The sequence below is a fragment of the Prionailurus viverrinus genome, chromosome B2 (genome assembly GCF_022837055.1).
Source record: "Prionailurus viverrinus isolate Anna chromosome B2, UM_Priviv_1.0, whole genome shotgun sequence".
Lineage (NCBI taxonomy): Eukaryota > Metazoa > Chordata > Mammalia > Carnivora > Felidae > Prionailurus > Prionailurus viverrinus.
Window position 1 is genome coordinate 44564409 of NC_062565.1, and position 23081 is coordinate 44587489.

General features: G+C 45.0%; 1 protein-coding gene across 5 annotated transcripts in view; it reads right to left on the reverse strand.

Moving 5' to 3' along the window:
- The window catches only part of PLA2G7 (phospholipase A2 group VII), a 40798-nt gene that overhangs the window by 11700 nt on the left and 6017 nt on the right, over positions 1–23081 (reverse strand). For 2 of the 5 annotated variants that reach the window (XM_047859411.1, XM_047859408.1), the window contains exons 2-4: positions 6625–6767; positions 1572–1693; positions 995–1139 (exon numbers count right to left, since the gene is read on the reverse strand). In XM_047859411.1, the coding sequence (XP_047715367.1) occupies positions 995–1139; positions 1572–1693; positions 6625–6733 (376 nt within the window). In that variant the 5' untranslated portion in view covers positions 6734–6767. Of the gene's footprint in view, positions 1–994; positions 1140–1571; positions 1694–6624; positions 6768–22696; positions 22963–23081 lie in introns of those variants that run through there. The other 3 variants (XM_047859412.1, XM_047859410.1, XM_047859409.1) reach the window with 3 other exon arrangements.

The window sequence follows — 23081 nt, forward strand, 5'->3', positions numbered from 1 at the left end:
TTGTGTTTCATTTTCTCATTTATAAAATGGAGAGGCAGTCATAAAGCTTGAACGTGATGATTGCCGTGGAAGTGATCTGTAACTTATTCGGCACCATAAAGAGGTGTTAGTTACGGTTCCATCATTTCTGTTATTAGGTGGTTTTTAGGAAAACTCCAAGGAGATGTTTCAAAGAATGCCAAAAGTGGCAGGCAGTTTTGAGAGGGAAATTTGAAGATGTAGTCGACACTGGCCCAACAGTAGTGTCTGGTCAAACAGGTAAGGAAGGAAACGTCTATATTAGTTATAAGTAGACAAATGAAGTGGGGAATGCACATCAGATTGTCTTGGTGAGGGAGGCTGGTCCCTTGGCGGGTAGGAGATGGGAATGAGAGCGGAGTCTCATCATTTACGACGGGTGAGAAATTAGTTTTCACTTTCGTACAAAGCATACAAAAGGGAAGTGGGCACTTACCAGATTATTGCTTCTCTGCAGTGTATGAGCAGGAATATCAAAGAATATCTGCCACAGGCAGATATTACAGCCGTCTTTAAGTCTGGTACTTTCCCTACCTCCATATACCCCGATATATGCAAAACGAACAAAACGAGAACCCCGGCTTCTCTGACAGTTGCCTGGGCTTTTGAGAAGCAATTTGCCGGGGCGCCTGGGTGGCGCAGTCGGTTAAGCGTCCGACTTCAGCCAGGTCACGATCTTGCGGTCCGTGAGTTCAAGCCCCGCGTCAGGCTCTGGGCTGATGGCTCAGAGCCTGGAGCCTGTTTCCGATTCTGTGTCTCCCTCTCTCTCTGCCCCTCCCCCATTCATGCTCTGTCTCTCTCTGTCCCAAAAAATAAATAAACGTTGAAAAAAAAATTTTGAAAAAAAGAAGCAATTTGTCATCTTAGAAGTTTAGACTGGAGAAAATCTACTTTGATCTTTGCCAGAAACTTCTGCTGTTTTCAAGGTTTTCTTATATTCTAGAGCCTACCAAAGCAGGATCAACAGAAATCTTACCAAAAAAGAAGCTCAGTATTTTGCCCATAAGCCAGTGTGTTCCAAGAAATTTACTAAGACCAAAAAAATATTCTTTGTTTGGGATCCAAAGGGTGTCAGAGTGGTCATCCTCTTGGGATGGATAATACAAACGCAAGAAGGTGCCCTGGAGAGGAAAAGAAATCAATGTACTTTTAGTGAAGTTGCTTCTCCATTATGTCCCAACAGCTATTTGGCATATTTAATTAGAGGGGAAACCTCGGTTGTTCACAAAGAGGTCCAGAGAGAACTTTTTAAGCTGCTGTGGTGCCTGAATACAGTAGAGAGAGGGGGAAACATGTTTTCTGAGTGAAAAGAAAGCATGAGCAGGCTGGTTTCAACCATTAAGGAAGGGGAAAATAGAGCCTATAGATAAATAAATCAGATGATAGCAACAAATCTGGGAAAGACGTAGCAAAAGGCTTCTTATGCAACAACATAAATAACAACATGAGTCATTCTCAGGTGAGGGCAAGAGCAAGTTTCAAAACCTTCTAGGGGACCACAGGAACAGTCCATGTCAGAACATAAAGATTAGTGCTATTAATCAAAGCATTACCTTATTACTGTAATCAAACATCAAGTCTGTGCAACCGACAGAATAAGAGCCATTTCCTTTGGGAATTTTAGTTTGGCCTAAGCTTGCAGCAGCCATCAGAGCTTGTATTTTATTGACCCATGCTGAAAAAAAAAAAAAAAAGTGAATATTATCTCACTGTCATCCATTACACCCAGACTTTATCATGCAAAAGGAAATTCCAAGGGAATTAAGTTACACCCCTTAGTTTTTGGCCTCCTTCATTTCTTTACCTAACTAGTAAAATATACAAATAATTATTAAAGGGCTGATATAAGCAAAGTATTGTGGGGGAATAAAGATAGAGGTAGACATTTCTTAAGATGCTTAAGACCATCACCTCCTAACACTTACAGCCTTGCCTTTAGGCTCTGCTCTGATCCAGATCATGTTAAAAACCCCTTCCCCCGACTGTTTTTCCCAAACAGGAACCTTATCTCACACTTCAGATTTGGGCTTACAACTTCCCGTTGGGTGCCTCTACCTGCTATCCGTCCCTGAGGAACATCAAGGCCAATGGTCCAAAATAAGATCGAATGGCCATCTCGCAACTCTCCTTCCTCATCCCCCAACCACACAGCCTGCAGCTCCAGCATTTCCTAGCTCGTGTATCCCGAGTCAGAAACCTGGGAATCCTCCTCCTATGTCCTTCTCATCAAACCCCTCCATCCAACGAGTCTCAATTTTAACATTTTGTTTTTAGCCTAAAATTCTCTCTCCAGTATAGCCCTGATCCCCTAATTGTCTATTTACACTTTCAAGGTCTCAGACAGTGGTCATCTCTCCTAACTGTCCTATTCATCTTGGATCTTAACCTTCAAATGCATCCTTCACATTTTACCAGGCTACTCTTCTTAGAATTTGTCAATGGCTTCCGATCACTAAGTGGCTATTTCTGAATGAGGAATATATTGGAATCTTTTTGGAAGGCAGTCTGTAGACGGTATTTAAATCTACACGTCTTCCTAAGCTACTTCCGTTGCTACTTGAGGCACGAATGTGGCCTCTCCTTCCAATGTTCTGGAGTTGAAATGTGTAGATTTCATAGGGGCATAAGTTACATCCCAAGTTCTTGGGCACTGTAAGAAAGACCCTCAGTGATCTGAAGGTCTACTGCCTTGTACTCTTCTGCTCCAACACTCCTGAGCGATACACGGAGCTGTTCGACGCCTCGGCACCTTTATAAATTCTATTCCTTGTGTTTGAAATCCCAGGGGCAGACTCCTGTTCACCCTTTAACATCTTGATCAGATGTCAGGTCTTCTCCGAAGCCTTCCCTCATTCCCCAGACTTGTTTCATTCTCATTATTAAATCAGTTCCCTCTATGTGTTTCTATCATTCTTTTTTTCCTATCACATTAAAATTATGTGTTTGTATGCTCTGCTTCCCACACTAGGCTATTTCCTAAGAGCTGTGTACTTTTGTATCTTCAGATCTTAATGTCGGCACACAGCTGGTGCTCCATAAATCTTTGTGAAAGTAAGCTGAGCTGAGCTTTTCCACGGCTCACCAGGCTCTCATCTGCATCAACCCCTTTATGGTATATATTCTTTTACCCACCCACTCTTGAAACCTTCTTTGGTGCCTAAACTCTTCAACACACCTGCAGTTTTGCCTGTTACCCTCCTTTCTGAATCCCAGTTGAACCCGTATTTACTTGGTAAGATGGTGAGTCCAACTATCATTATAGCCAGACTTTCACTTTTCTATTTGTCTTTCCGAGCTTGCCTACTTGATACTGTGAGAGTCGATTTCACTGCTCGACAGACTCCTTCAAGCTTTCCATCGCATTCTGCCTCTACCACTAAGACACAGGGAGCCGTTTTAGGTATGGAACTTATGTCGATATCATGGGGCATCACCCAGAAATGTTCTGAGGTCTGAGAAGAAGCCTGTCTTTCATGTCGGTGACTAATGTGTGAAACACTTGCCAGCGATGAGCCCTTCAATACATGAGGCTTGCTAGTCAAAGTTGGTCCCTGAATCAGCATCACTGGGAGCTTGGAAATCAGGATCTTCAGCCGTACCCCAATTCTACTAAATCAGAAAGGCTGTGCCTATTCAAGTTTACAAAACGACTAGGCGAAGGTACCAGACCACCTGATCTGCCATTCATACTCCAATAGTAGGAGCTAGTTCCAAGGAAGGTGGGAGTGAGATGAATGGCCTGGGGTATTAGAGCCAGGTAATTCTATTTTGGATTCCAGCTGTACCCCTGAGAAGCTATGGCGCTCTGGCCTAGGCAAGTTGCTCCCCTCTCTTATTCTCATTTCTAAAATGGCGGAAAAAAGCACTTGACAACCTGCAGGACAGCTGTGAGAATGGAGTGATGGTAGAAGTCAAGGGCCTAGCACAGAACACATCAGCAGCAGACAACTGACACTGTGTGTCCCTTACCTAGAGGGACTACCTAGAGTTAACTCTGGCTACCCAAATTCAAGCCCTCAGAAGAGTTTGAGCAGATGGAAACCAGACCATACTATTTTCCCTTTGGGCAGATTCAAAATCCAAAGTATTTCCTCAGACATTTAAACAACAACAACAACAACCAACTTTACCTGTAAAGGCTAACGGTTTCAGTGGTATTTAGAATCACAAAAGGCTCTTTCTTTCCCATTTAAGAGTGTCTACCAAGTCAGGCTTCGTGGTGCAACAGGGAGATGTTAAGCCCTGCCTTTCCCTCTGTGAGGGGCAGGCTGTGTCCGGCTGTGCCCCCACCCACATCAGCCATGATGTGATGGTACGGGCATCGAAGGGGAGGGCTACGGCTCATGGAGTTTGGTGAGGAGCCCAGAGAACGCACAGCCGCCTTGGAGGTACTCCACCTCTGGAAATTAGGAGTTCAGTTCTAGAGTAATGGGAGGGTTCCAAGGCCCACAAGGTTTCTCTTGTGAGATCTCAATTCCACCTCGGCTCTGGGAACCTTCTCCAATTACCTAGGAGTGCCCTCGTTCTCTAAATCCTGCTCTACCAAAAAGCCCCCTCGCTCAGCATTCAGGAGCCGCAGGTCAAGGTGAGTCTACAGTTCTGCCCATTTGAAGACGGCCCCTCAGGAATCTTGGAGCTAACCCAGGTGTGGGTGTAGGTCTACAGAGCCCTGTGGCTGTTCAGTGCCAGGGGGGTACAGAAAAGTTTCATCAGCCTGCAGGTAATCCAGTCACTGTCCCCGGTTTCCTGTTCTCCAATCATCTATCAGGACTCATCATGAAGGGAGAAATGAGGAGTCTTATCAGGTTGAGCGTCCATCCTCTAGATGATACAGTTTGTGGTTCAGAACTCATAGATGTCACTCCTTGTTTTTCCTCAACTTTATTTTAATAGGAGCGTTGGAACCTCTGGACTATTTATAGGCTATTAATCTTACGATACATTTTTTGGGGTGTTCATTTGTCAAATATTCCTGATACTCACTCCTGGGTTTCAAGATGGATTGTATACACGCTAGGAACATAACATTTTCTTATACAGCTTTATGTCCTCCATTAACAAAAAGGATATTTCTAGCCCATACTTTACCTGCATAACCATGTTTTCTACATGCTCACTTAGTTAGGATATGAACAACCATCTATTATCCTAATCCTTTATTTAACCAAGGATTTCTAACAATTTACAAAACATGTATGCGTTCGGTTGCTCAAGACCGAATGGGACACTGGCCTTGACTGTGGGACTACAAAAGATGAATAATGTAGTGTCCCTGTTCTTAAGTTTCTGCCAGTCCAATGACAGCCTTCCCGTGACTTTCAAACATGGGATATAAAACATGTTTTGAAATTCCCACCCTGAGCCAATAAAAAGTGCATGATGTAAATGTCTCCTAGCTGATAATCTGTCCGTCGGGTAAGATGTTACTCGTTCCCAATCCTTGGAAAACGTAATGGGAAAATGAACTTCACTAGGCTGGAAGGTCCTTGAGCTTGACCACAAGCTCACTGTCTTAGTCACCGGTGTATCAGCGATGACTCAACTTCCTGATAAGTGTTGTTGAATGAATGCACCTGTGAGATATTATGCCATTTCCTGTGTAAATACAGATACAACATATAGTCTGTCCGACCGATGCATTTGCTTTGCCAACTACAAAGCAAGGCAGTATTTATCAGGTGCAGGGTTATGAAAGCCCTTTTGTAAATGTTACAGTAAGGAGTCACCCATCAAACCTGAACAGCTAGATCCAGAGTCACCAGGTCTGTGGCTTCAGAAGCCACCTACACTGCTCACCTGAGGAGAAGCTGGACAGAGAAGACTGTGCATCACCATGCTCTGGGATTTGCAGGAACCCACAAAACTCTGGAAGCAATCTCTTTGCAATACAGGTCCTTCTTGGTGATGACAGATGTACCTTTCTAGAGGTGGCTGTCCCACTCTGGCCACCTCTTCTGGGCCTGACTAAACCTGCTCCTCCTCCCCTTCCCTCCCACCACAAGGTAAGAGAGAGCAAGAGATGTGCATCCATTCTCCCCTGGAGCTCTTCAGCTGGTCCCTGCTTCCCCTCGTGATAACATAGAAAACATGGTTTCCCTCTGGACCCCAAGAGCCTAAATGGTCGTCTTCTCACATCACCCCCCCCTCCCAGTACTAACCAAGACTACACCTGTTGATCAAGACACCTGCCTCTCCTTCACCTTCATGGGAGCAGGTTTTGAGGTTGCCTCTGAGAGAACTCCAGGGGCTTTGTGTCACTGCGCCTGAGTGAGAGCGGGCTAGGGCAGTGAGGGACAGAAGGGGCCACGTTGAGGAAGTTCTCCACAGTGGTTGCCAGCTGAGCTTCCAGTCTGTCTGAAAATGCCTCATCTTGGTTCTGTCCTGAGTCATGATATTGAAGAAGACAGGTGCTTCTTCAGTTTCAGTTGCAATGAGGAGAAAGCGAGGCTCTCTCCCCGACCCCAGGAGAACAGGTCTCCATGAGCCTTTTTGTAATAGAACTTGGTTAGAAGTCCACACATGTGGACCACGTGGAATCCACATGTGGCCACGTGGAATCTGGCCACAGATCAGTTGCTCAAGCCCTGGAACAAAGATGCCTCTTACCTGATGATCTAATATGGGCAACAGGATTTAGGTCTTGCCAGTCAAAAGGATGAACCAGTGCGAGGCTGCTCCAGAGGCAGAAAAGCGCATGCAATTTGGATGGCAACATCTTGGAAGCTGAGGAGTGGTTTCAGCTTAACCTTCTTCAAGGCAGGTTATTAAAAGAAAAAAAAAAAACACATGCAATCAAGAGGACTTTAATAGGCTGACAAATCAGGGAGATTAAGGCACTAGCAACATGATTTTACATACAATTATGGGAAGAAACCACCTGGAAAAAAACAGAATATGCATTTTCTGGGCCGGGTTTTTGAAAGGCATCAAGGTGGCCAAATCCTTGGGAATGCCGGATCATATCATAGCGCGTAGAAATAACACATTGAGGCAGTCATATTAGGTTTCTGGTCACTAATTCTCTAACTCTGTAGCAGTCTAGTTTGGTTATAAAGAATAGCATCAAAATAGAATAATTGTAGCAATCACAGATGGCAGTCAATAATGTCCTAGCACATTCGTAAACACTCCGGGAGTTCTGGCTAATGTTTCCGTCACAATTATAAAATGATCATATTGCTGCAGAAATGATGTTTCATTTTTGGTGATCTCTATGCCTCTTCTACACTGAAACCTTCCCGGAGGCAGCGAGGTCAGGCCTTATGTATTCTTCCCACTGCCTACCAGGGGCCTGGCATGCCGTGGGTGTTGCATAAATGTTTACAGAATTTGTGAAGGAATGATTGTAGTCCAACACGTGGTATATTAGACTCATGATAATAACAAATGATATTACAATTGGGCGCTATGCTAACATCTTATTAGCAAAAGCCTATCTTGTATTTGTGCATCATCTTTACCTTCTAGAACTTCTCCCTTCATAAAACTGAATTGTTTCCTCACTGGTAATAACTTGCTAACAGACTTTTGTTTTCAGATATATTTCTATGCTTGAATACATGCACAGAATACATACATAGCTATAAATACACACATACATATAAATATCAATATGTAAAACTATACTCTTAAAATTTATTTGCAGAACTTCATTTCAAGTTACCCTTTTATTTATTTATTTTAACGTTTATTTAGTTTTGAGAGAGAGAGAGAGAGACAGAGCATGAGCAGGGGAGGGGCAGAGAGAGAGGGAGACCCAGAATCCAAAGCAGGCTCCAGGCTCTGAGGTGTCAGCACAGAGCCCGATGCGGGGCTCGAACTCACAAGCTGTGAAATTATGACTTGAACCGAAGCCAGACGCTTAACAGACTGGGCCACTCAGGTGACCCTCAAGTTACACTTTTAATTTGATAATACGGTTAGAGTCTTTTCATATGAGTATACGGCACTACAGTTTGTCTTTTTATGTAAAATGGCACTTAGGAGTTCCTCAAAAAAGCTTGTTCACTAAACAAATGATAATATTGCCAACATTTGAAGGCTTATTATGCGCCCAGCATTTTTCATAGTTTCTGGCATGTGTTTTCTTATTCAGTTGGCCCTAAAACAATCTGTGAGGGAGATTTAAGTATCCCCATTGTATTGATGAGGAAATTGAGGCAAGGAAAAAACATTTTTTATATAATTTATCAGGTTGGCTAACATACATCATATCCAGTGTGCTCTTGGGTTTCAGGAGTAGATTCTTGTGATTCATCACTTACATACAACACCCAGTGCTCATCCCAACAAGTCCCCTCCTCAATGCCCATCACCCATTTTCCCCATCCCCTTCCACCCTCAGTTTGTTCTCTGGATTTAAGAGTCTCTTATGGGGGCGCCTGGGTGGCTCAATCGGTTAAGTGTCCGACTTCAGCTCAGATCATGATCTCACAGTGCGTGAGATCGAGCCCTACATCGGGCTCTGTGCTGACAGCTCGGAGCCTGGAGCCTGCTTCCGATTCTGTGTCTCCCTCTCTCTCTGCCCCTCCCCTGCTCATGCTCTGTCTCTCTCTCACAAGTAAATAAACATTAATTTTTTTTTTTTTAAAGAGGGTCTCTTATGGTTTGCCTCCCTCTCTGATTATAATTTTTTTTCTTTCTCTTCCCTCATGGTCTTCTGTTAAGCTTCTCAATTTCCACATATGAGTGAAAACATATGATACCTGTCTTTCTCTGACTCATTTATTTCATTTAGCGTAAGACCCTCTAGTCCCATCCACGTTGTTGCAAATGGCATGATTTCATTCTTCTTCAGAGGCAAGGATAATTTAACTGACTTGTCCTAATCAAACAGCTAGCAAGGGCTGGAGGCGGGGCTTGAACCCAGACTATCTGAGGCACTGCTTTTAACCACAACTTTGGGCGGCACCAATTTCTCTTCACCTTAAAATGATAATCTTCTAAAGTTAACGAACACAACGCCTATTTTAATGACGCTAATGTGTTTAGGAACTTCCTGGATTGAAAAGAGGGCTTAATAGGGGAGCCTGGGTGACTCAGTCCGTTAAGGGTCCGACTCTGGCGCAAGTCGTGTTCTCGTGGTTCATGGATTCAAGCCCCACATCAAGCTCTCTGTTGTCGCTTGCTTCGAATCCTTCCCCCCCCCCCGTCCCTCCCCCCCACAAACAGGAATAAACATTTTTTTTTAATTTTTTTTTAACGTTTTTATTTTATTTTTTTTCAGACAGAGAGAGACAGAGCATGAACGGGGGAGGGTCAGAGAGAGGGAGACACAGAACCCGAAACAGGCTCCAGGCTCTGAGCTGTCAGCACAGAGCCCGACGCGGGGCTCGAACTCACGGACCGTGAGACCATGACCTGAGCTGAAGTCGGCCGGTTAACCGACTGAGCCACCCAGGCGCCCCTAAACATTTTTTTTTTTAAAAGATGACTTAAGTGCTCTCTTCGGCAGCACATATACTAAAAAGATGACTTAATAAAGGGCTAGAAACTGTTCTCTAAAGAGAGGAGACTCTGTCTCATCGTTCTTGCCCTAATTCATATTTGGAGCAACATGCTAGAACCCTTGGAGACGGCAGAGTGCTGTGTATGCATCCAGAGAAACAGCTACTGAGTTTCCCAAATAAGCAGCAGACGAAGTCTAACAGAAGTCAGGTGATCCGCTCCCCAGCCTCCACCAACCACTCTCCTGTTATACCGTCACAACTGGGGTTTTCACCAAATGACACCATCCGCAGAAAGTATTTACAGGGCCATGAGCAGAGGGCTTTAGAAAATTCTACCCCTGGTGCTCCAGCCCATGGCTGAGTTAGAGGAGCTTCATTTGGCCATCTGGAAAATCACTGGGGATGAAGATGAGGAAGAAGGAAGGCCACGTGAAACACACAAGGAGATCAACAGAGAGTTTTAGGAACACTGCACTAACCCAAAGAAAGTTAGCTTGCCCACAGCTCGGTGGTACTCATGACAGCTTCCCTGTTAACAACCTCAGGAAGAGCTAGAGACGGCCAGTTGCCGGAAGGGCTTCGCCAGGTCCTCCACTCAGGACTGGGGTGCTCTGCCCCCCCGCCCATGTTTCTACCAGACCTGTGCCAACGCCATCACCGTCGGTCCTCAGAGTGAAGCAGGACAGACTGAAGGCCAGGTGAAATGGCACATTAGAGTTCCCACCCTGACCTCATGCTAGCTACAATGGCTCTTGGGGAACCTCAGAACAGACTGCTTCCTGAGTCCCACCCAGACCTACTGACTCAGAATTTTTATTTATTTTTTTTAAATTTTTTTTCAACGTTTTTTATTTATTTTTGGGACAGAGCATGAATGGGGGAGGGGCAGAGAGAGAGGGAGACACAGAATCGGAAACAGGCTCCAGGCTCTGAGCCATCAGCCCAGAGCCTGACGCGGGGCTCGAACTCACGGACCGCGAGATCGTGACCTGGCTGAAGTCGGACGCTTAACCGACTGCGCCACCCAGGCGCCCCTTGACTCAGAATTTTTAGAAGGCACGTTGGGGCATCTGCACTTTAGCTCTTGAGGGATCCCGACATAGCCACTCCCAGAATGTAGCATTTGGAAACTGCTGCAGTGGGACGAAAAGAGTACTATTCAGTTAGTATTGTTAATTAACTCACTATTTTTTTTTATTTAAGTCATCTCCACTCCCTCCGTGGGGCTCGAACTCATGACCCCAAGGTCAAGAGACACGTGCTCTGCAAACTGAGCCAGCCAGGCGCCCAGAGAGTACTACCTGTTTAGAGGTTTTCACCACCCTCTTATAATGTGCTATCTGATCTCATCCTCAAGAGAGTAAGCCTCTAAATAATTTAATGATTGGCTGACTCGTTCATTCGTTCATTTGTTCATGTACTCATGCACTCAATTTTAAGAGCGCCAATATGTCAGCCCACGTTCGGGATAAAAATGCCTTTTAAATCCAATTTTTTTTTTAAAATAGATGTGATTTTTTTATCCTAAAAATTCCGGTGGGCAGCGAGACTTTCAAACAATTGTGGTAAATGCCGTAACAGATTATTTACAAAATGTAGGGGGATTAAAGGTTTAGTGGAAATAAAGGAGAAGCAAACTTTAGCACTTGCATTTTTCCTTTTGGGAGAAGAAGGTCAAGGAAACACAGAAACTCAGGCTCCGGCCTGAGGTCACCTAGTCACTGTTTGCGGCCAGGAATGGACGGCGGGTCTTCTTCCTTTGGCCCCCATGTACCGAGTGACAGAAGGATCCAGATGGGATCCTCCCTGCTTTCCACCCCACCCCCACCCCCCGTGCCACAGAATGAACTGCCTTCCCCTGCTGCCTCCTGCTGGTGTGCTTTGTGGGATGAAACGATATGCCAACACTGTCCCCAGCTGATGGCAAGACAGCTGGGTCCAAAGCAGTGGACAATCGTCACCAAGGTTTCCCTGCAGTCGGGAAAAGAGGCCTTCTCTGGGCCTGGCTCCTCAAGGCCACCAGGGAAGAAGGCATTTCCCACCCCAGAGAATAGGGGCTCCTGTGTCCTGGAGCCACTAGCAACACAGAAGTCTGCCCCCCTCTGGTAGCATTCTTGTTATTTTTTTTTAACTTTTTTATTTATTTTTTTTAACGTTTATTTATTATTGAGAGACAGAGAGAGACAGAGCATGAGCATGGGGTGGGGGGCAGAGTTGCGGGGAGGCACAGAACCCGCACCAGGCTCCAGGCTCCGAGCTGTCAGCACAGAGCCCGACGCGGGGCTCGAACTCACAAACTGCGAGATCCTGACTTGAGCCGAAGTTGGATGCTCAACCAACTGAGCCACCCAGGCGCCCCTCTGGCAGCATTCTATACACGTCCTCCTTTGGATACTTTGCAGCCTCCAATACAATGCTCTGTTTACAGAATTGTTTCACCCTTAGCCTGTGAGCTCCTCCAGGGCAGGGATTGGTCTCATTTACCTCTTCACTACTTACAAAGGGGCCAGTATATAGCAAGTATGAGTAAATACTTCCTTAATGAAGATGAAGAATCCTGTTTTCTTTTTGGTACGGGCTACCAAGCAGCCCAGAAACACATTCCCAGATGATTTCACACCAGAGGTGACTTCTCAGTACACCAAAGTGGGTAGGGGTCAATTACTTGGGCTTTAGTGCCTAGAGCCCAACTGCCTGGGTCTGAATCCCAGCCTGGACGCTGGTAGCGTGACCCTCGGCAAACTGTGGAATCCCTCTCTGCCTTATTCCCTCATCCGTGAAATGGGGCTGAGGATGATAATAATATTACCCAGGGTTAAGTGATTAACATGCGTAACACAGTGTTTTTGTATGGAGCTAGATGCAAACATTAGCATACTCGTTTTGCATTCCTAGCACCGTGGGTCACTCCCAGGTAGGGAGTTGCTCAATAAGTGTCATCCAAATAAAAGCTAGTGTGCCAATCGAGACCTTGAGATAGAAACAGGAAGTCATGCTTGGTCATCATCCCCTTTGTCCATAGGTGGTTCTGCTGAATAGATCTTCTAGGTTTCATTAAGGGCTCCGATATCTCCCAAACACTGTAATTAGCATCTCCCCTATAATTCTGGGGGAACTTTGTATTCACTGGCCTTCTCCCCCTCTGCAGGCTGCTGGTGCCCCCATAATGCCTGCGCACCTCTTATCATCTACAACCTGCCTCTTAAGACTTCTCAAATGTGCCACCTTTCAGCTCCTCACGTGGCTTCTCAGAGTGACAGCTCCACAGTCTCGCAAGCTGCTACAAGGTACTGGTGTGTTCATGGGGGCTTTCCTCATCAACTTCCAAAATAACAGCCCTTTCCTTTAGCCAAGCTCTCCCGGAGGCAATCTATCAAAGCCCCTGAAGATTTACTCCCAAGGAAAGAATCATAAGCTATTGGGAAGAAACGCTTTGGGGAAAAAAGGCTTTTCAAAGTCCTGCAAGTCAGATCCTGTGGTCAGCACCCTCTGGCCTCCAAGCTTCAGGCAAGAGTGAGCGAGCTGTGCTCTACCATTCGGTACGGCACTGAAGAGACACTCTATAAACTAGGGGACTGAATTGTCCCGAGTATAGTTTGTGATGTAACTTTTGTGTTTGAAGGAGATAGGTAACAGGGGTTTGTACTTAACAGGGGTTTGTACTTAAGGGGTACAAACAGCTCTGTTCTTGGGATGCAACTTCTCATAATTTAAAAAAAAAAAAAGGGAAAATTGGTTTTTTTGAAACCATTCTTTTCTCTCTGTATTTGGGACAGTATCAGCCAGTACTCTCTCAGGAGGTTTAGTAGTGAAACAGGCAATCCTGGGCAATAAGTCCTTTTAAAACTAAACTAGGGAGGGGTGCCTGGGCGGCTCGGTCCGTTGAGTGGCCGACTCTTGATTTCAGCTCAGGTCATGATCCCGGGGGCGTGGACTGGAGCCCCACCTTGGACTCTGTGCTTAGCATGGAGCCCACTTAAAATTCTCTGTCTTCCTCTGACCCTCTCCCCCAGCTCGCGAGCACACTCTCCCGTTCTCTCAAATAAAAGAACAAACCAAACAAACTCGTGATGTTATGAAAAAAGCTAAAGAAGTAATAAGATAATAAGAAAGAGGATTTTGATACACATTTTTAAATGCATTTTAATCAGTTTTACATTTTCTTTTCTTTTTTTTTTTAAGATTTTATTTTTAGGTAATCTCTACACCCAGTGTGGGGCTCAAACTCACAACCCTGAGATCAACAGCCACAGGCTCTACAGACTGAGCCAGCCAGGTCCCCAGTTTTACATTTGCTTAAAACCTGAATGAGCACTCCCTGGCCCAGGAGAAGGACTTGCTGAAGCATGCTTCTGGAAGTCTCCAGGGATGCTCCTGATTAACATACCGTAGGCATCTGAGAAAAGACTTGGAGATTAGTTTTCCAGTGTCTCAACTTGTTGCCTTTGGTTTTGGTTTACGTGACTTATCGCAGAAACTCTAAAGATAAACAAAGAAGTATGTTCACTGCAACTCAGTTCTCCTGAATCTAAAACCTGATTACTGGTTAAGAAATTTTAAAAAGGATACGAGGTGTAAATGACTATCTTACCTACTTAGGTGAACATGAGCCCCACTCTGGGTAAAACAGGAGTCCTGCTTCAGGTGAGCCCCACTTCTCTCTCTCTCTCTCTCTCTCTCTGCCCCTCCTGGGATTCTCTCTCTGTCCCTCGCTCACTTGCGCCTTCTCTCTCTCAAAAAAAAAAAAAAGTGGGTGAAGGAAAAGACAGGCCTACCTTATCGAGGAGATGGGGCAAAACCACACAGTCAATAAAGACCAGAGTTGAAAACCATCGATTTTAAGAGAAAGAACTTTCATTAGGAGCCCTCTTGCTAAGCAGGTAGGTTGATCTAACAGTAAACATAGGGTTGGGTGGTTGGTTTAGGTTTACTAAGAGATGTGAATTCTTCAGTAATGTATTCAACTTGTGATATGCACGCGCCCTCACACTTGCCTTTCATCTTACTCTCCCCGTAGTCTAGTTGGGGATCTTTTGCCGAGATGCCCATGATGGTTTCCCCGAGCGGAGGCACCTGCCCCTCCCCACAGTGTCCACATATTTGTTCCTCCCAAATGGTGTGTACTTTCCTCCACAATGCACTGTGCCACAACAGCCTCTATGCCAGGCCATCCGTTGGCCCATCCCTCCACTCAAGCATTTCCTAAGCACCATCACTGTGCCCGGTCTTGAGAGCTAAATGGATGGCTGGGACCTATAAGCCAAACCCTATGATATATATACATATATATCATGTATACATATATACATGTATATATATATATATGATACATATATATCATATATATGATACATATGTATCATATATATCATATATATGATACATATGTATCATATATATGATATATATGTATCATATATATGATATATATATATATATATATATATATAAGCACGCCAATCCCTATGAAGGGAAATCATGTGGCAAGGGCTCCAAAGCTAGGAGAAAATTTCAGTTTTGATAAATTTATTTACAATATTTCAATCAAAAAGTCTATAAACGAATTATTCTAAATTAATATATGCACAGGTTTTACGTGTGATTTTTGGCTTAGGATAGTCTTCATCTTGCATTACAGGTAGAGGACGGGGACGCTGTAGTATATTTGCAACACTTGTAGCTTCTAAAGGTCTTAACCCTCCTTTGGCTAAATGCAGAGGAGGCACAGAGAGAGCCAAGGATTTATTAAAATGCAATTTGGAGTATGAGATGTTTTGATAAAAGTGGGTTCGGTGCGGACACCAAGGAGGATGGTCAATTTCAGGGGGTGGGCATGCCGGGAGGTGTGGAAAGCCCTAGAAGAGGAGGTCACGCTGGAGCTGAGGCTCCCAAGAGGAGGACGCCTTAGCGGACTGGCCGGGGTTGATGAGGAGACAGAAGGCATGCCCCAGAGGAGGCTGTAAGTGAAGGCACTGTGGGGATGCAGCCTGGGAATCGGTGAGGCGTAGAGGGTGGTAGGAGACTGGAGGCAAGGGCAGGGGCCAGAGCACAGAGACCCTTACAACAAGTGCATCTCAGGGGGGACTTCTGTCCTACCCGTAGTGATACTTCCCGCTGTGCCCAGCAGTGAGGGCCTTTCGACCAGCAGGTGACCAATGAAGATGTGCTGAATTAACACAGGAATGACTTGGGCAGTGCACAGTGCTGTCTGTGGGTGTCCTTAGCCCAGTGATGTGTGTATGCATGTGCACGTGTGTGTGTTTGGGGTTTACAGGGGATGCAAAGTGCAGGGCTCTGGGGCTTCAGCACAGCCACCGAGCACAGTGCAGAGTAAAGTGCAGGGCTGGGGCTTCAGCACAGCCCCAGGCCACAGTTCAGTCTACGACTCGTGTCCCCGTGATGTCACGGCAGCCCCTTGACCCTTTAGCTCATTTCTTCCTGCTAGGTGAAAATTATGGCTCCCTTAAATGATGCACTCTCCTTCTCCCTGCCCTCCTGTTCCCTACAACTGAAGATGTGAAAGCTTCCCCAAGGAAAACGGAAACCCCAGGAGGACACTCCCTCCGGAGCCTTTCTCTCCGCCTTCAATTCAATTCCAGACCACGGCTCACCCCCCCCCCCCCCCCCCCCCCGCACCACAGTCCCAGGCTGTGGCCCCACACCTCCTCATCAAGGGGATCTGAGCTCCTTAACGGTAACATCCACTCCCCCAGTGCCTCCTCAGCACCCCAAAACCATGCTCACTCTATCCCATTACGTTGCAGTTAATTCGTGTGTCACTTTGTCACATTTAAAAATCGTGTCCAGGGGCGCCTGGGTGGCGCAGTCGGTTAAGCGTCCGACTTCAGCCAGGTCATGATCTCGCGGTCCGTGAGTTCGAGCCCCGCGTCGGGCTCTGGGCTGATGGCTCAGAGCCTGGAGCCTGTTTCCGATTCTGTGTCTCCCTCTCTCTCTGCCCCTCCCCCGTTCATGCTCTGTCTCTCTCTGTCCCAAAAATAAATAAACGTTGAAAAAAAAAAATTTTAAAAAAAAAAAAAAAAAAAAATAAATAAATAAATAAAAATCGTGTCCATTTTCTTACCCCAAATAGACTGAAGCTGCTCCTGAAAAAGGTCCAGTATCCTTCACCTTTTCAAATTTCGCCGTTTTAAGGACCTTCACAATACATTCTTTTGGTTTCTAATCCATTTCTCTAACTTTATTTCTTACATGAGTTGTTTTGTTGCTTCATGTGATTTTATTATAAGCAACTACCAATCCTCTCTGGAGGTACTACCCATTTTAGATCAATATGACCAAACAGTTCCCATATTATTAAAATGAAAAGCGCCAAAAAAAAAAAAAAAAAGAAAGAAAGAAAGAAAGAAAAGAAAAGTGCTTCTTGCTTTTCTGAACAAAGGGCTACTATCACCGGATACAAGTCCCTGGCTTTCTCAAACACTGGCTTCTTTTATCTTCTGATGGCCATTGAGATGTCTGAGAAGAGGACTAGGGAGGCCTCTGAATCCAAACAGAGGGATAATTCATAAGTCTGTTAGCTGTCATGGTTCCCCTTCCACAGAAAAGTACCTTTTTCCCAACCGCGGGCTTTGAGTTAGCTAGAAATGTATTTACATCTGAAAACGAGGGCCCTGAACAGTCTAATATTGACTTTGGACATTTACAACTGGAGAATCCAAGGCGACAGTGCTAAAACGTTTGATCCTGCAACCTTACTAATCATAATGTTTGAGGATTTGTTACTAACGGCGACAGCCAATACAAAATCTTCATTGAGAAAGATGTACCTGGCCAGGCAGAGCAGTAACTGGTAAGCCAAAGGCTGGAGAACACAGGATTTACCTTTTTCTTTAACACTGTGAAATTTACCAAAGCAAAGTCAGCAGTTCTAGTGGGAGTATAAATAGGTACTCTGACTTTTGGAAGGTGATTTGGCAAGCTTTAAGTTGCCCATATCCTTGGACCTTTTCACTTCATTCCTGAGATCAGCACACACGAAAAAAATCTTATTCACAGGGAAGGAAAAACCTAAAAATATAATGCACTATGGTGTTCATTCCAGTTCCATTTATGAGAGCCAATCCACACATACACACACAAATCCTTGGAAACCCTACGGATTTCAAGCAATATGAGAATATCGTCAATGGGATTTTATTCAGTTACTAACAACATATTTACAAAACAATTCATTATGACTTAGGAAACTCTTTACAATGCAATTTTGATTGAAAAAAAAATAAAATGATGCTGTGTAAAAATTCACACTAAAAAGACTATTGATATAATAAGGGTGAGAGAATTATGTGATTTTCCCATGAAGTTTCATGTTTTCTTTTACAATAAAACATAATGCTTTATTGTTAACAATTTAATTTTTTTCTAAAGTTGATTTGTTTATTTTGGAGAGAGAGAGAGTGAGCAAGTGAGAGACGGGCAGAGAGAGAGGAAGAGAGAGAGAATCCCAGGCAGGCTCCGAGATGCCAGCCCAGAGCCCAACGGGGGCTTGAACTCACGAACGGTGAGGTCATGACCTGAGCTGAACTCAAAGGTCGGACGCTTAACCAACTGAGCCATCCGGGTGCCCCCTAACAAATAATTTTAAAAGAATATCTAGTAGAGTTGGTATGACCATGGAAAGTGTTTACTTTTAATATTAAGTAAACTGTTATGTGGAGAATAAAAAGATCTGAGATTACCCACAATCTCAGATACATAAATGAGGAAGAAGGAGTGTGGGGGAGTTGGGGGGGGGGGAGGACGGCGGGACAAGAAGAAGACCCAAAATCAATAAAAGAAATAACAAACATTTACAACGTTTACCTTCTTGGAAGAGTTTTGTATAGGTAAAAACTGAAGGTAATTTTCTATCCTTTCTACTTTTCCCTGGCCCAGATCTTAAATCAATGAGAACATTTACTTTAAAAAAAAAAAAAAATCACTACTTTTTAAAATAATAAAACCTGAGAAGCATTTTCTTCAATTTTGATGCCCTGACCATGACATAAAATGCCATGCTGATAGATCAAGAAGACCCTTTAAAGAGAGCTCAAAGAACATCTTCTTTCTAAATCCATCTAAAAGTTAATACCTTCTTGGGGCGCCTGGCTGGCTCAGTTGGTTGAGCATGCCTCTTGATCTCAGGGTCATGACTCCAAGCCCCACGGTAGATACAGAGATTACTTAAAAAAAAAAAAAAAGTTGATACTGTCTTTTCTCCTGTACTTCCGTCTGTCCCTCAAGCCACAGTCCCCTACTTGCCCTTCTAATCTCAGCTGAGATCTCTATATAACGCCGTGACCTCTGCTAACTCTCTGTTCCCCTATCGGTCACTAGTAAACTCTTATCAGGCATCATTTCCGTTTCTGAAACAAAAGACAAACCAAAATAGTAAGCAAGATGTCCACTCTTGAGTCCAGGATTTATGTCAAGAGCTGATAGGTAAACCTGTGTAAATCCCAATCCTGGTGAGAGATTAGAGCATGGGCCTTAACTCTACTGTTCTTGGTAAAGAGAAAAGAAATGGTTCTTTCACAAGTGCCAGTACTCTGTTCCTCAGATTCTTTCTGATGAACTGCTGGAATGGGGGTATAAGGCAGACAGAATAGCGACACTCCCCAAATTCCACATCTTAATCCCCAGAACACGTAAATATGTTTTCACGTGGTGAAAGGGAATCACGATTACAGATGGAATTAAGGTGGCTAATCCGTTGACTTTAAAATAGATTATCCTGGGGGTGCCTGAGTGGCTCAGTCGGCTAAGCGTCAGACTTCGGCTCAGGTCATGATCTTACTGTTCACGGGTTCGAGCCCTGCATCGGGCTCCATGTTGACAACTCGGAGCCTGGAGCCTACTTCAGGTTTGTGTCTCCCTCTCTCTCTGCCCCTCCCCTGCTCACATTCTGTCTCTCTCACAAAAATAAATAAACATGAAAAAAACAGATTATTCTGGGGACGCCTGGGTGGCTCAGTCGGTTGAGCATCCGACTTCGGCTCAGGTCATGATCTTGCGGTTTGTGAGTTCAAGCCCCACGTCGGGCTCTGTGCTGACAGCTCGGAGCCTGGAGCCTGCTTCAGATTCTGTGTCTCCTCCTCTCTCTGCCCCTCCCATGCTCATGCTCTGTCTCTCTCTGTCTCTCAATAATAAATAAATGTTAAGAAAAAAATAAAAAATAAATAGATTATTCTGGATTATCCAGGTGGGCCCAATGTAATCATGTGTCTTTAAAAGTGAAGAGGGGGGCGCCTGGGTGGCACAGTTGGTTGAGCGTCCGACTTCAGCCAGGTCACAATCTCGAGGTCTGTGAGTTCGAGCCCCGCGTCGGGCTCTGGGCTGATGGCTCAGAGCCTGGAGCCTGTTTCCGATTCTGTGTCTCCCTCTCTCTCTGCCCCTCCCCCGTTCATGCTCTGTCTCTCTCTGTCCCAAAAATAAATAAACGTTGAAAAAAAAAATTAAAAAAAAAATAAAAGTGAAGAGGGAGGGTGGCCAAAGAGGGCTTTGTGTCTCAAGACCAGACACTGTGCTGTGCGGTCCTTGGGTGCAAGCCAAGAACCCTGGGTTCAACACAGCGAAGTCCCCAGTCCCTGGCAGTCCCTCGAGGCTCTCCGAGTGCCTCTGTGGATGCCTGAGACACACACGCAAGGTGACCACCGCAGTGGGTGTGGATGCATCCGACAAGATGATGAGCCAAACCCTAGTGGTGCTCCTGGTTTGTGGCTCCCTCAGTCCCATCCCCAATGAGCAGCGGCGTCCGTCTGAGGTGGCCAGAGACTGCCGATGCCAAATGAGCAGGTCAATTGGGGGGGGGCCAGGTCCAACGGAAGAACCAGTAAGACTGGGCCTCCTTGGGCTTTGCCGACGGTTGTCATCATTGCCATTATTAACACTGCTCAGTTTATGAACTCACGGCATAACTGGGGCCGTACGTTTCCTCCATCATATTTGAAGAGCTGACACCCCATAGCCCCGTGACATGTGTACAAGTCATACCCCCGGCCATAGTTGAACACTTCTCAGTGTCCACCAGCCACTGCCATCTCCCGTTGCCCATGAATGCCAAAAAGACCTTGGGCACTTTATGGGGCGCCTGGCTGGCTCGATCAGTAGAGCTTGATCTTGGGATTGTGAGTTTGAGCCCCACACCGGGTGTAGATTACAAATAAATAAATAAATGAAATGAAATGAAATGAAATGAAATGAAATGAAATGAAATAAAATAAAATAAAATAAAATAAAATAAGAAAGATGCTGAGCACTTTCTAGAAACTGCGTCTCAGGGCATTCTTTCTGGTATTCCCAGGAAGCATCTACCTACACAGCCAGATGAATGGGTAGCATGTGCCTCTAAGAACTCTTGTGATTCTTCAGTGGGAAAGCAAATATGCTGTAATGGGAATTTCGGCATTATCTCCTTTGAAAGACTAGATGCTAGACAAGTACAAATTAACCATCTGGCCTGTGGGGCGTTTCCAGTACAGGTGGTATGGCTTTGCTAGACATATTTAATCAGCTGGGAATAGTTAATCTCGAAATACTTCATCTCTTTGACTTCCCAGTTTATCTTTAAGAGAATAAGACGGCGTTTGGGATCTGAAAAAACAAATAAATAAAAGTGGAACAGGCGGGAAGAAGAGGAAGTCAGAGTGATGAGATGTGAGAAGAACTTAACCCACAATTGGTGGCTTTGAAGATGGAGGAAGGGAGTCATGAGACAAGGAATATGGGCAGCGTCTAGAGTCTGGAAAAGGTAAGGAGACGAATTCTCCCCTAGAGCCTCCAGAAAGGAATGAAACCCTAAAGACACCTTGAGGTTAGCCCAGGGAAGTCGTGTTAGACTTCCGACCGATGGAGCATTAGGGTAATAAAGTTGGGTTGCTTTAAACCAATAAATTTGTGATAAATCATTACAGCAGCAATAGAAAACTCACAGAGCACAAAAAGCTACAGAATGAAAGCAGAGAACAAATATAGGCTGATTCACTTTCAACCAAAGTTAAAAAATAAAAAGTGCTTTAAATATCTCAAAATTGACCCAATATCAAACTGAATGAAGAAGATAAAATCTTCTGTTTTGGATCTTTTACAATAGGATGAAGGCAGGAGACTGTCAATTTTCCAACCCTGATTTCTAAGCAATCTAGTACTTTTTTTTTTATGTTTATTTATTTTTGAGAGAGAGAGAGAGACACAGCACCAGTGGGGGAGGGGCAGAAAGAGAGAGAGAGAGAGAGAGAGAGAGAGAGAGAAAGGGAGACACAGAATCCGTACTAGACTCCAGGCTCTGAGCTATCAGCACAGAGCCTGACGCAGGGCTCAAACTTAAGGACTGCAAGATCATGACCTGAGCCGGAGTGAGATACTCCACACTCACAGCGTGGAGCCTGCTAGGAATTCTCTCCCTCCCTCTCTCTCTCTGCCCCTCCCCCACTCACTCTCTCCAAATAAATAATAAACTTTTGAAAAATATAGGGGGAGGGGCACCTGGGTGGCTCAGTCGGTTAAGCGTCCAACTTTGGCCCAGGTCATGATCTCAAGGTCCATGGGTTCAAGCCCCACTTTGGGCATTGTGCTGACAGCTCTGAGCCTGGAGCCTGCTTCAGATTCTGTCTCTCTCTCTCTCTGCCCCTCCCCCACTCATGCTCTGTCTCTCCCCATCTCTTAAAAATGAATAAGCATTAAAAAAGATTTTTTTTAAATATATAGGGGGTGCCTGAATGGCGTAGTCAGTTAAGCATCTGACTTCAGCTCAGGTCATGATCTCATGGTTCATGGGTTGGAGCCCGTGTTGGGGTTGAACCATATATATATGGTCCAAAAGGTCAGTAATGCTGTGGCTGAGAACCCTGGTCTAAAGGCAGACTGGAGAAACTATATCCTTGTTTAATAAGGAAGATATTTCTTTCATTCTGAAACCAGCTAGAGGAAGGTGGATGCCTCATCAACACAAGGAAGAACTTTTTTTTTTTTTTAATTTTTTTTTTTCAACGTTTATTTATTTTTGGGACAGAGAGAGACAGAGCATGAACGGGGGAGGGGCAGAGAGAGAGGGAGACACAGAATTGGAAACAGGCTCCAGGCTCTGAGCCATCAGCCCAGAGCCTGACGCGGGGCTCGAACTCACGGACCGCAAGATCGTGACCTGGCTGAAGTCGGACGCTTAACTGACTGCGCCACCCAGGCGCCCCAAGGAAGAAATTTTTAATGATCAGGCTGTTTGTGACATATACCTTACAGTGTGGAGAGAGTCTTCTGTCATGAGAAGGGTTCGAGCATTGCTAACTGGCCCTCTGCCAGGGACACTGGAAAAGGGATCGATGCATTGTTCTGGCTGGACTCCGAGGTTCCATCTTCTTCTAAGATATAGGACTCCTTTTAAAAGCATCAGCAAAAGGGCATCTGGGTAGCTCAGGCGGTTAAGCATCTGACGTCAGCTCAGGTCATGATCTTGGGGTTTGTCAGCTCGAGCCCTGCGTCGGGCTCTGTGTTGACAGCTCAGAGCCTGGAGCCTGCTTCAGATCCTGTGTCCCCTCTCTCTGTGGCCCTCCCCTGCTCACACTCTATCTCTCTCTCAAAAATAAATAAACATTAGAAAAATGTTTAAAAAACTTAAAA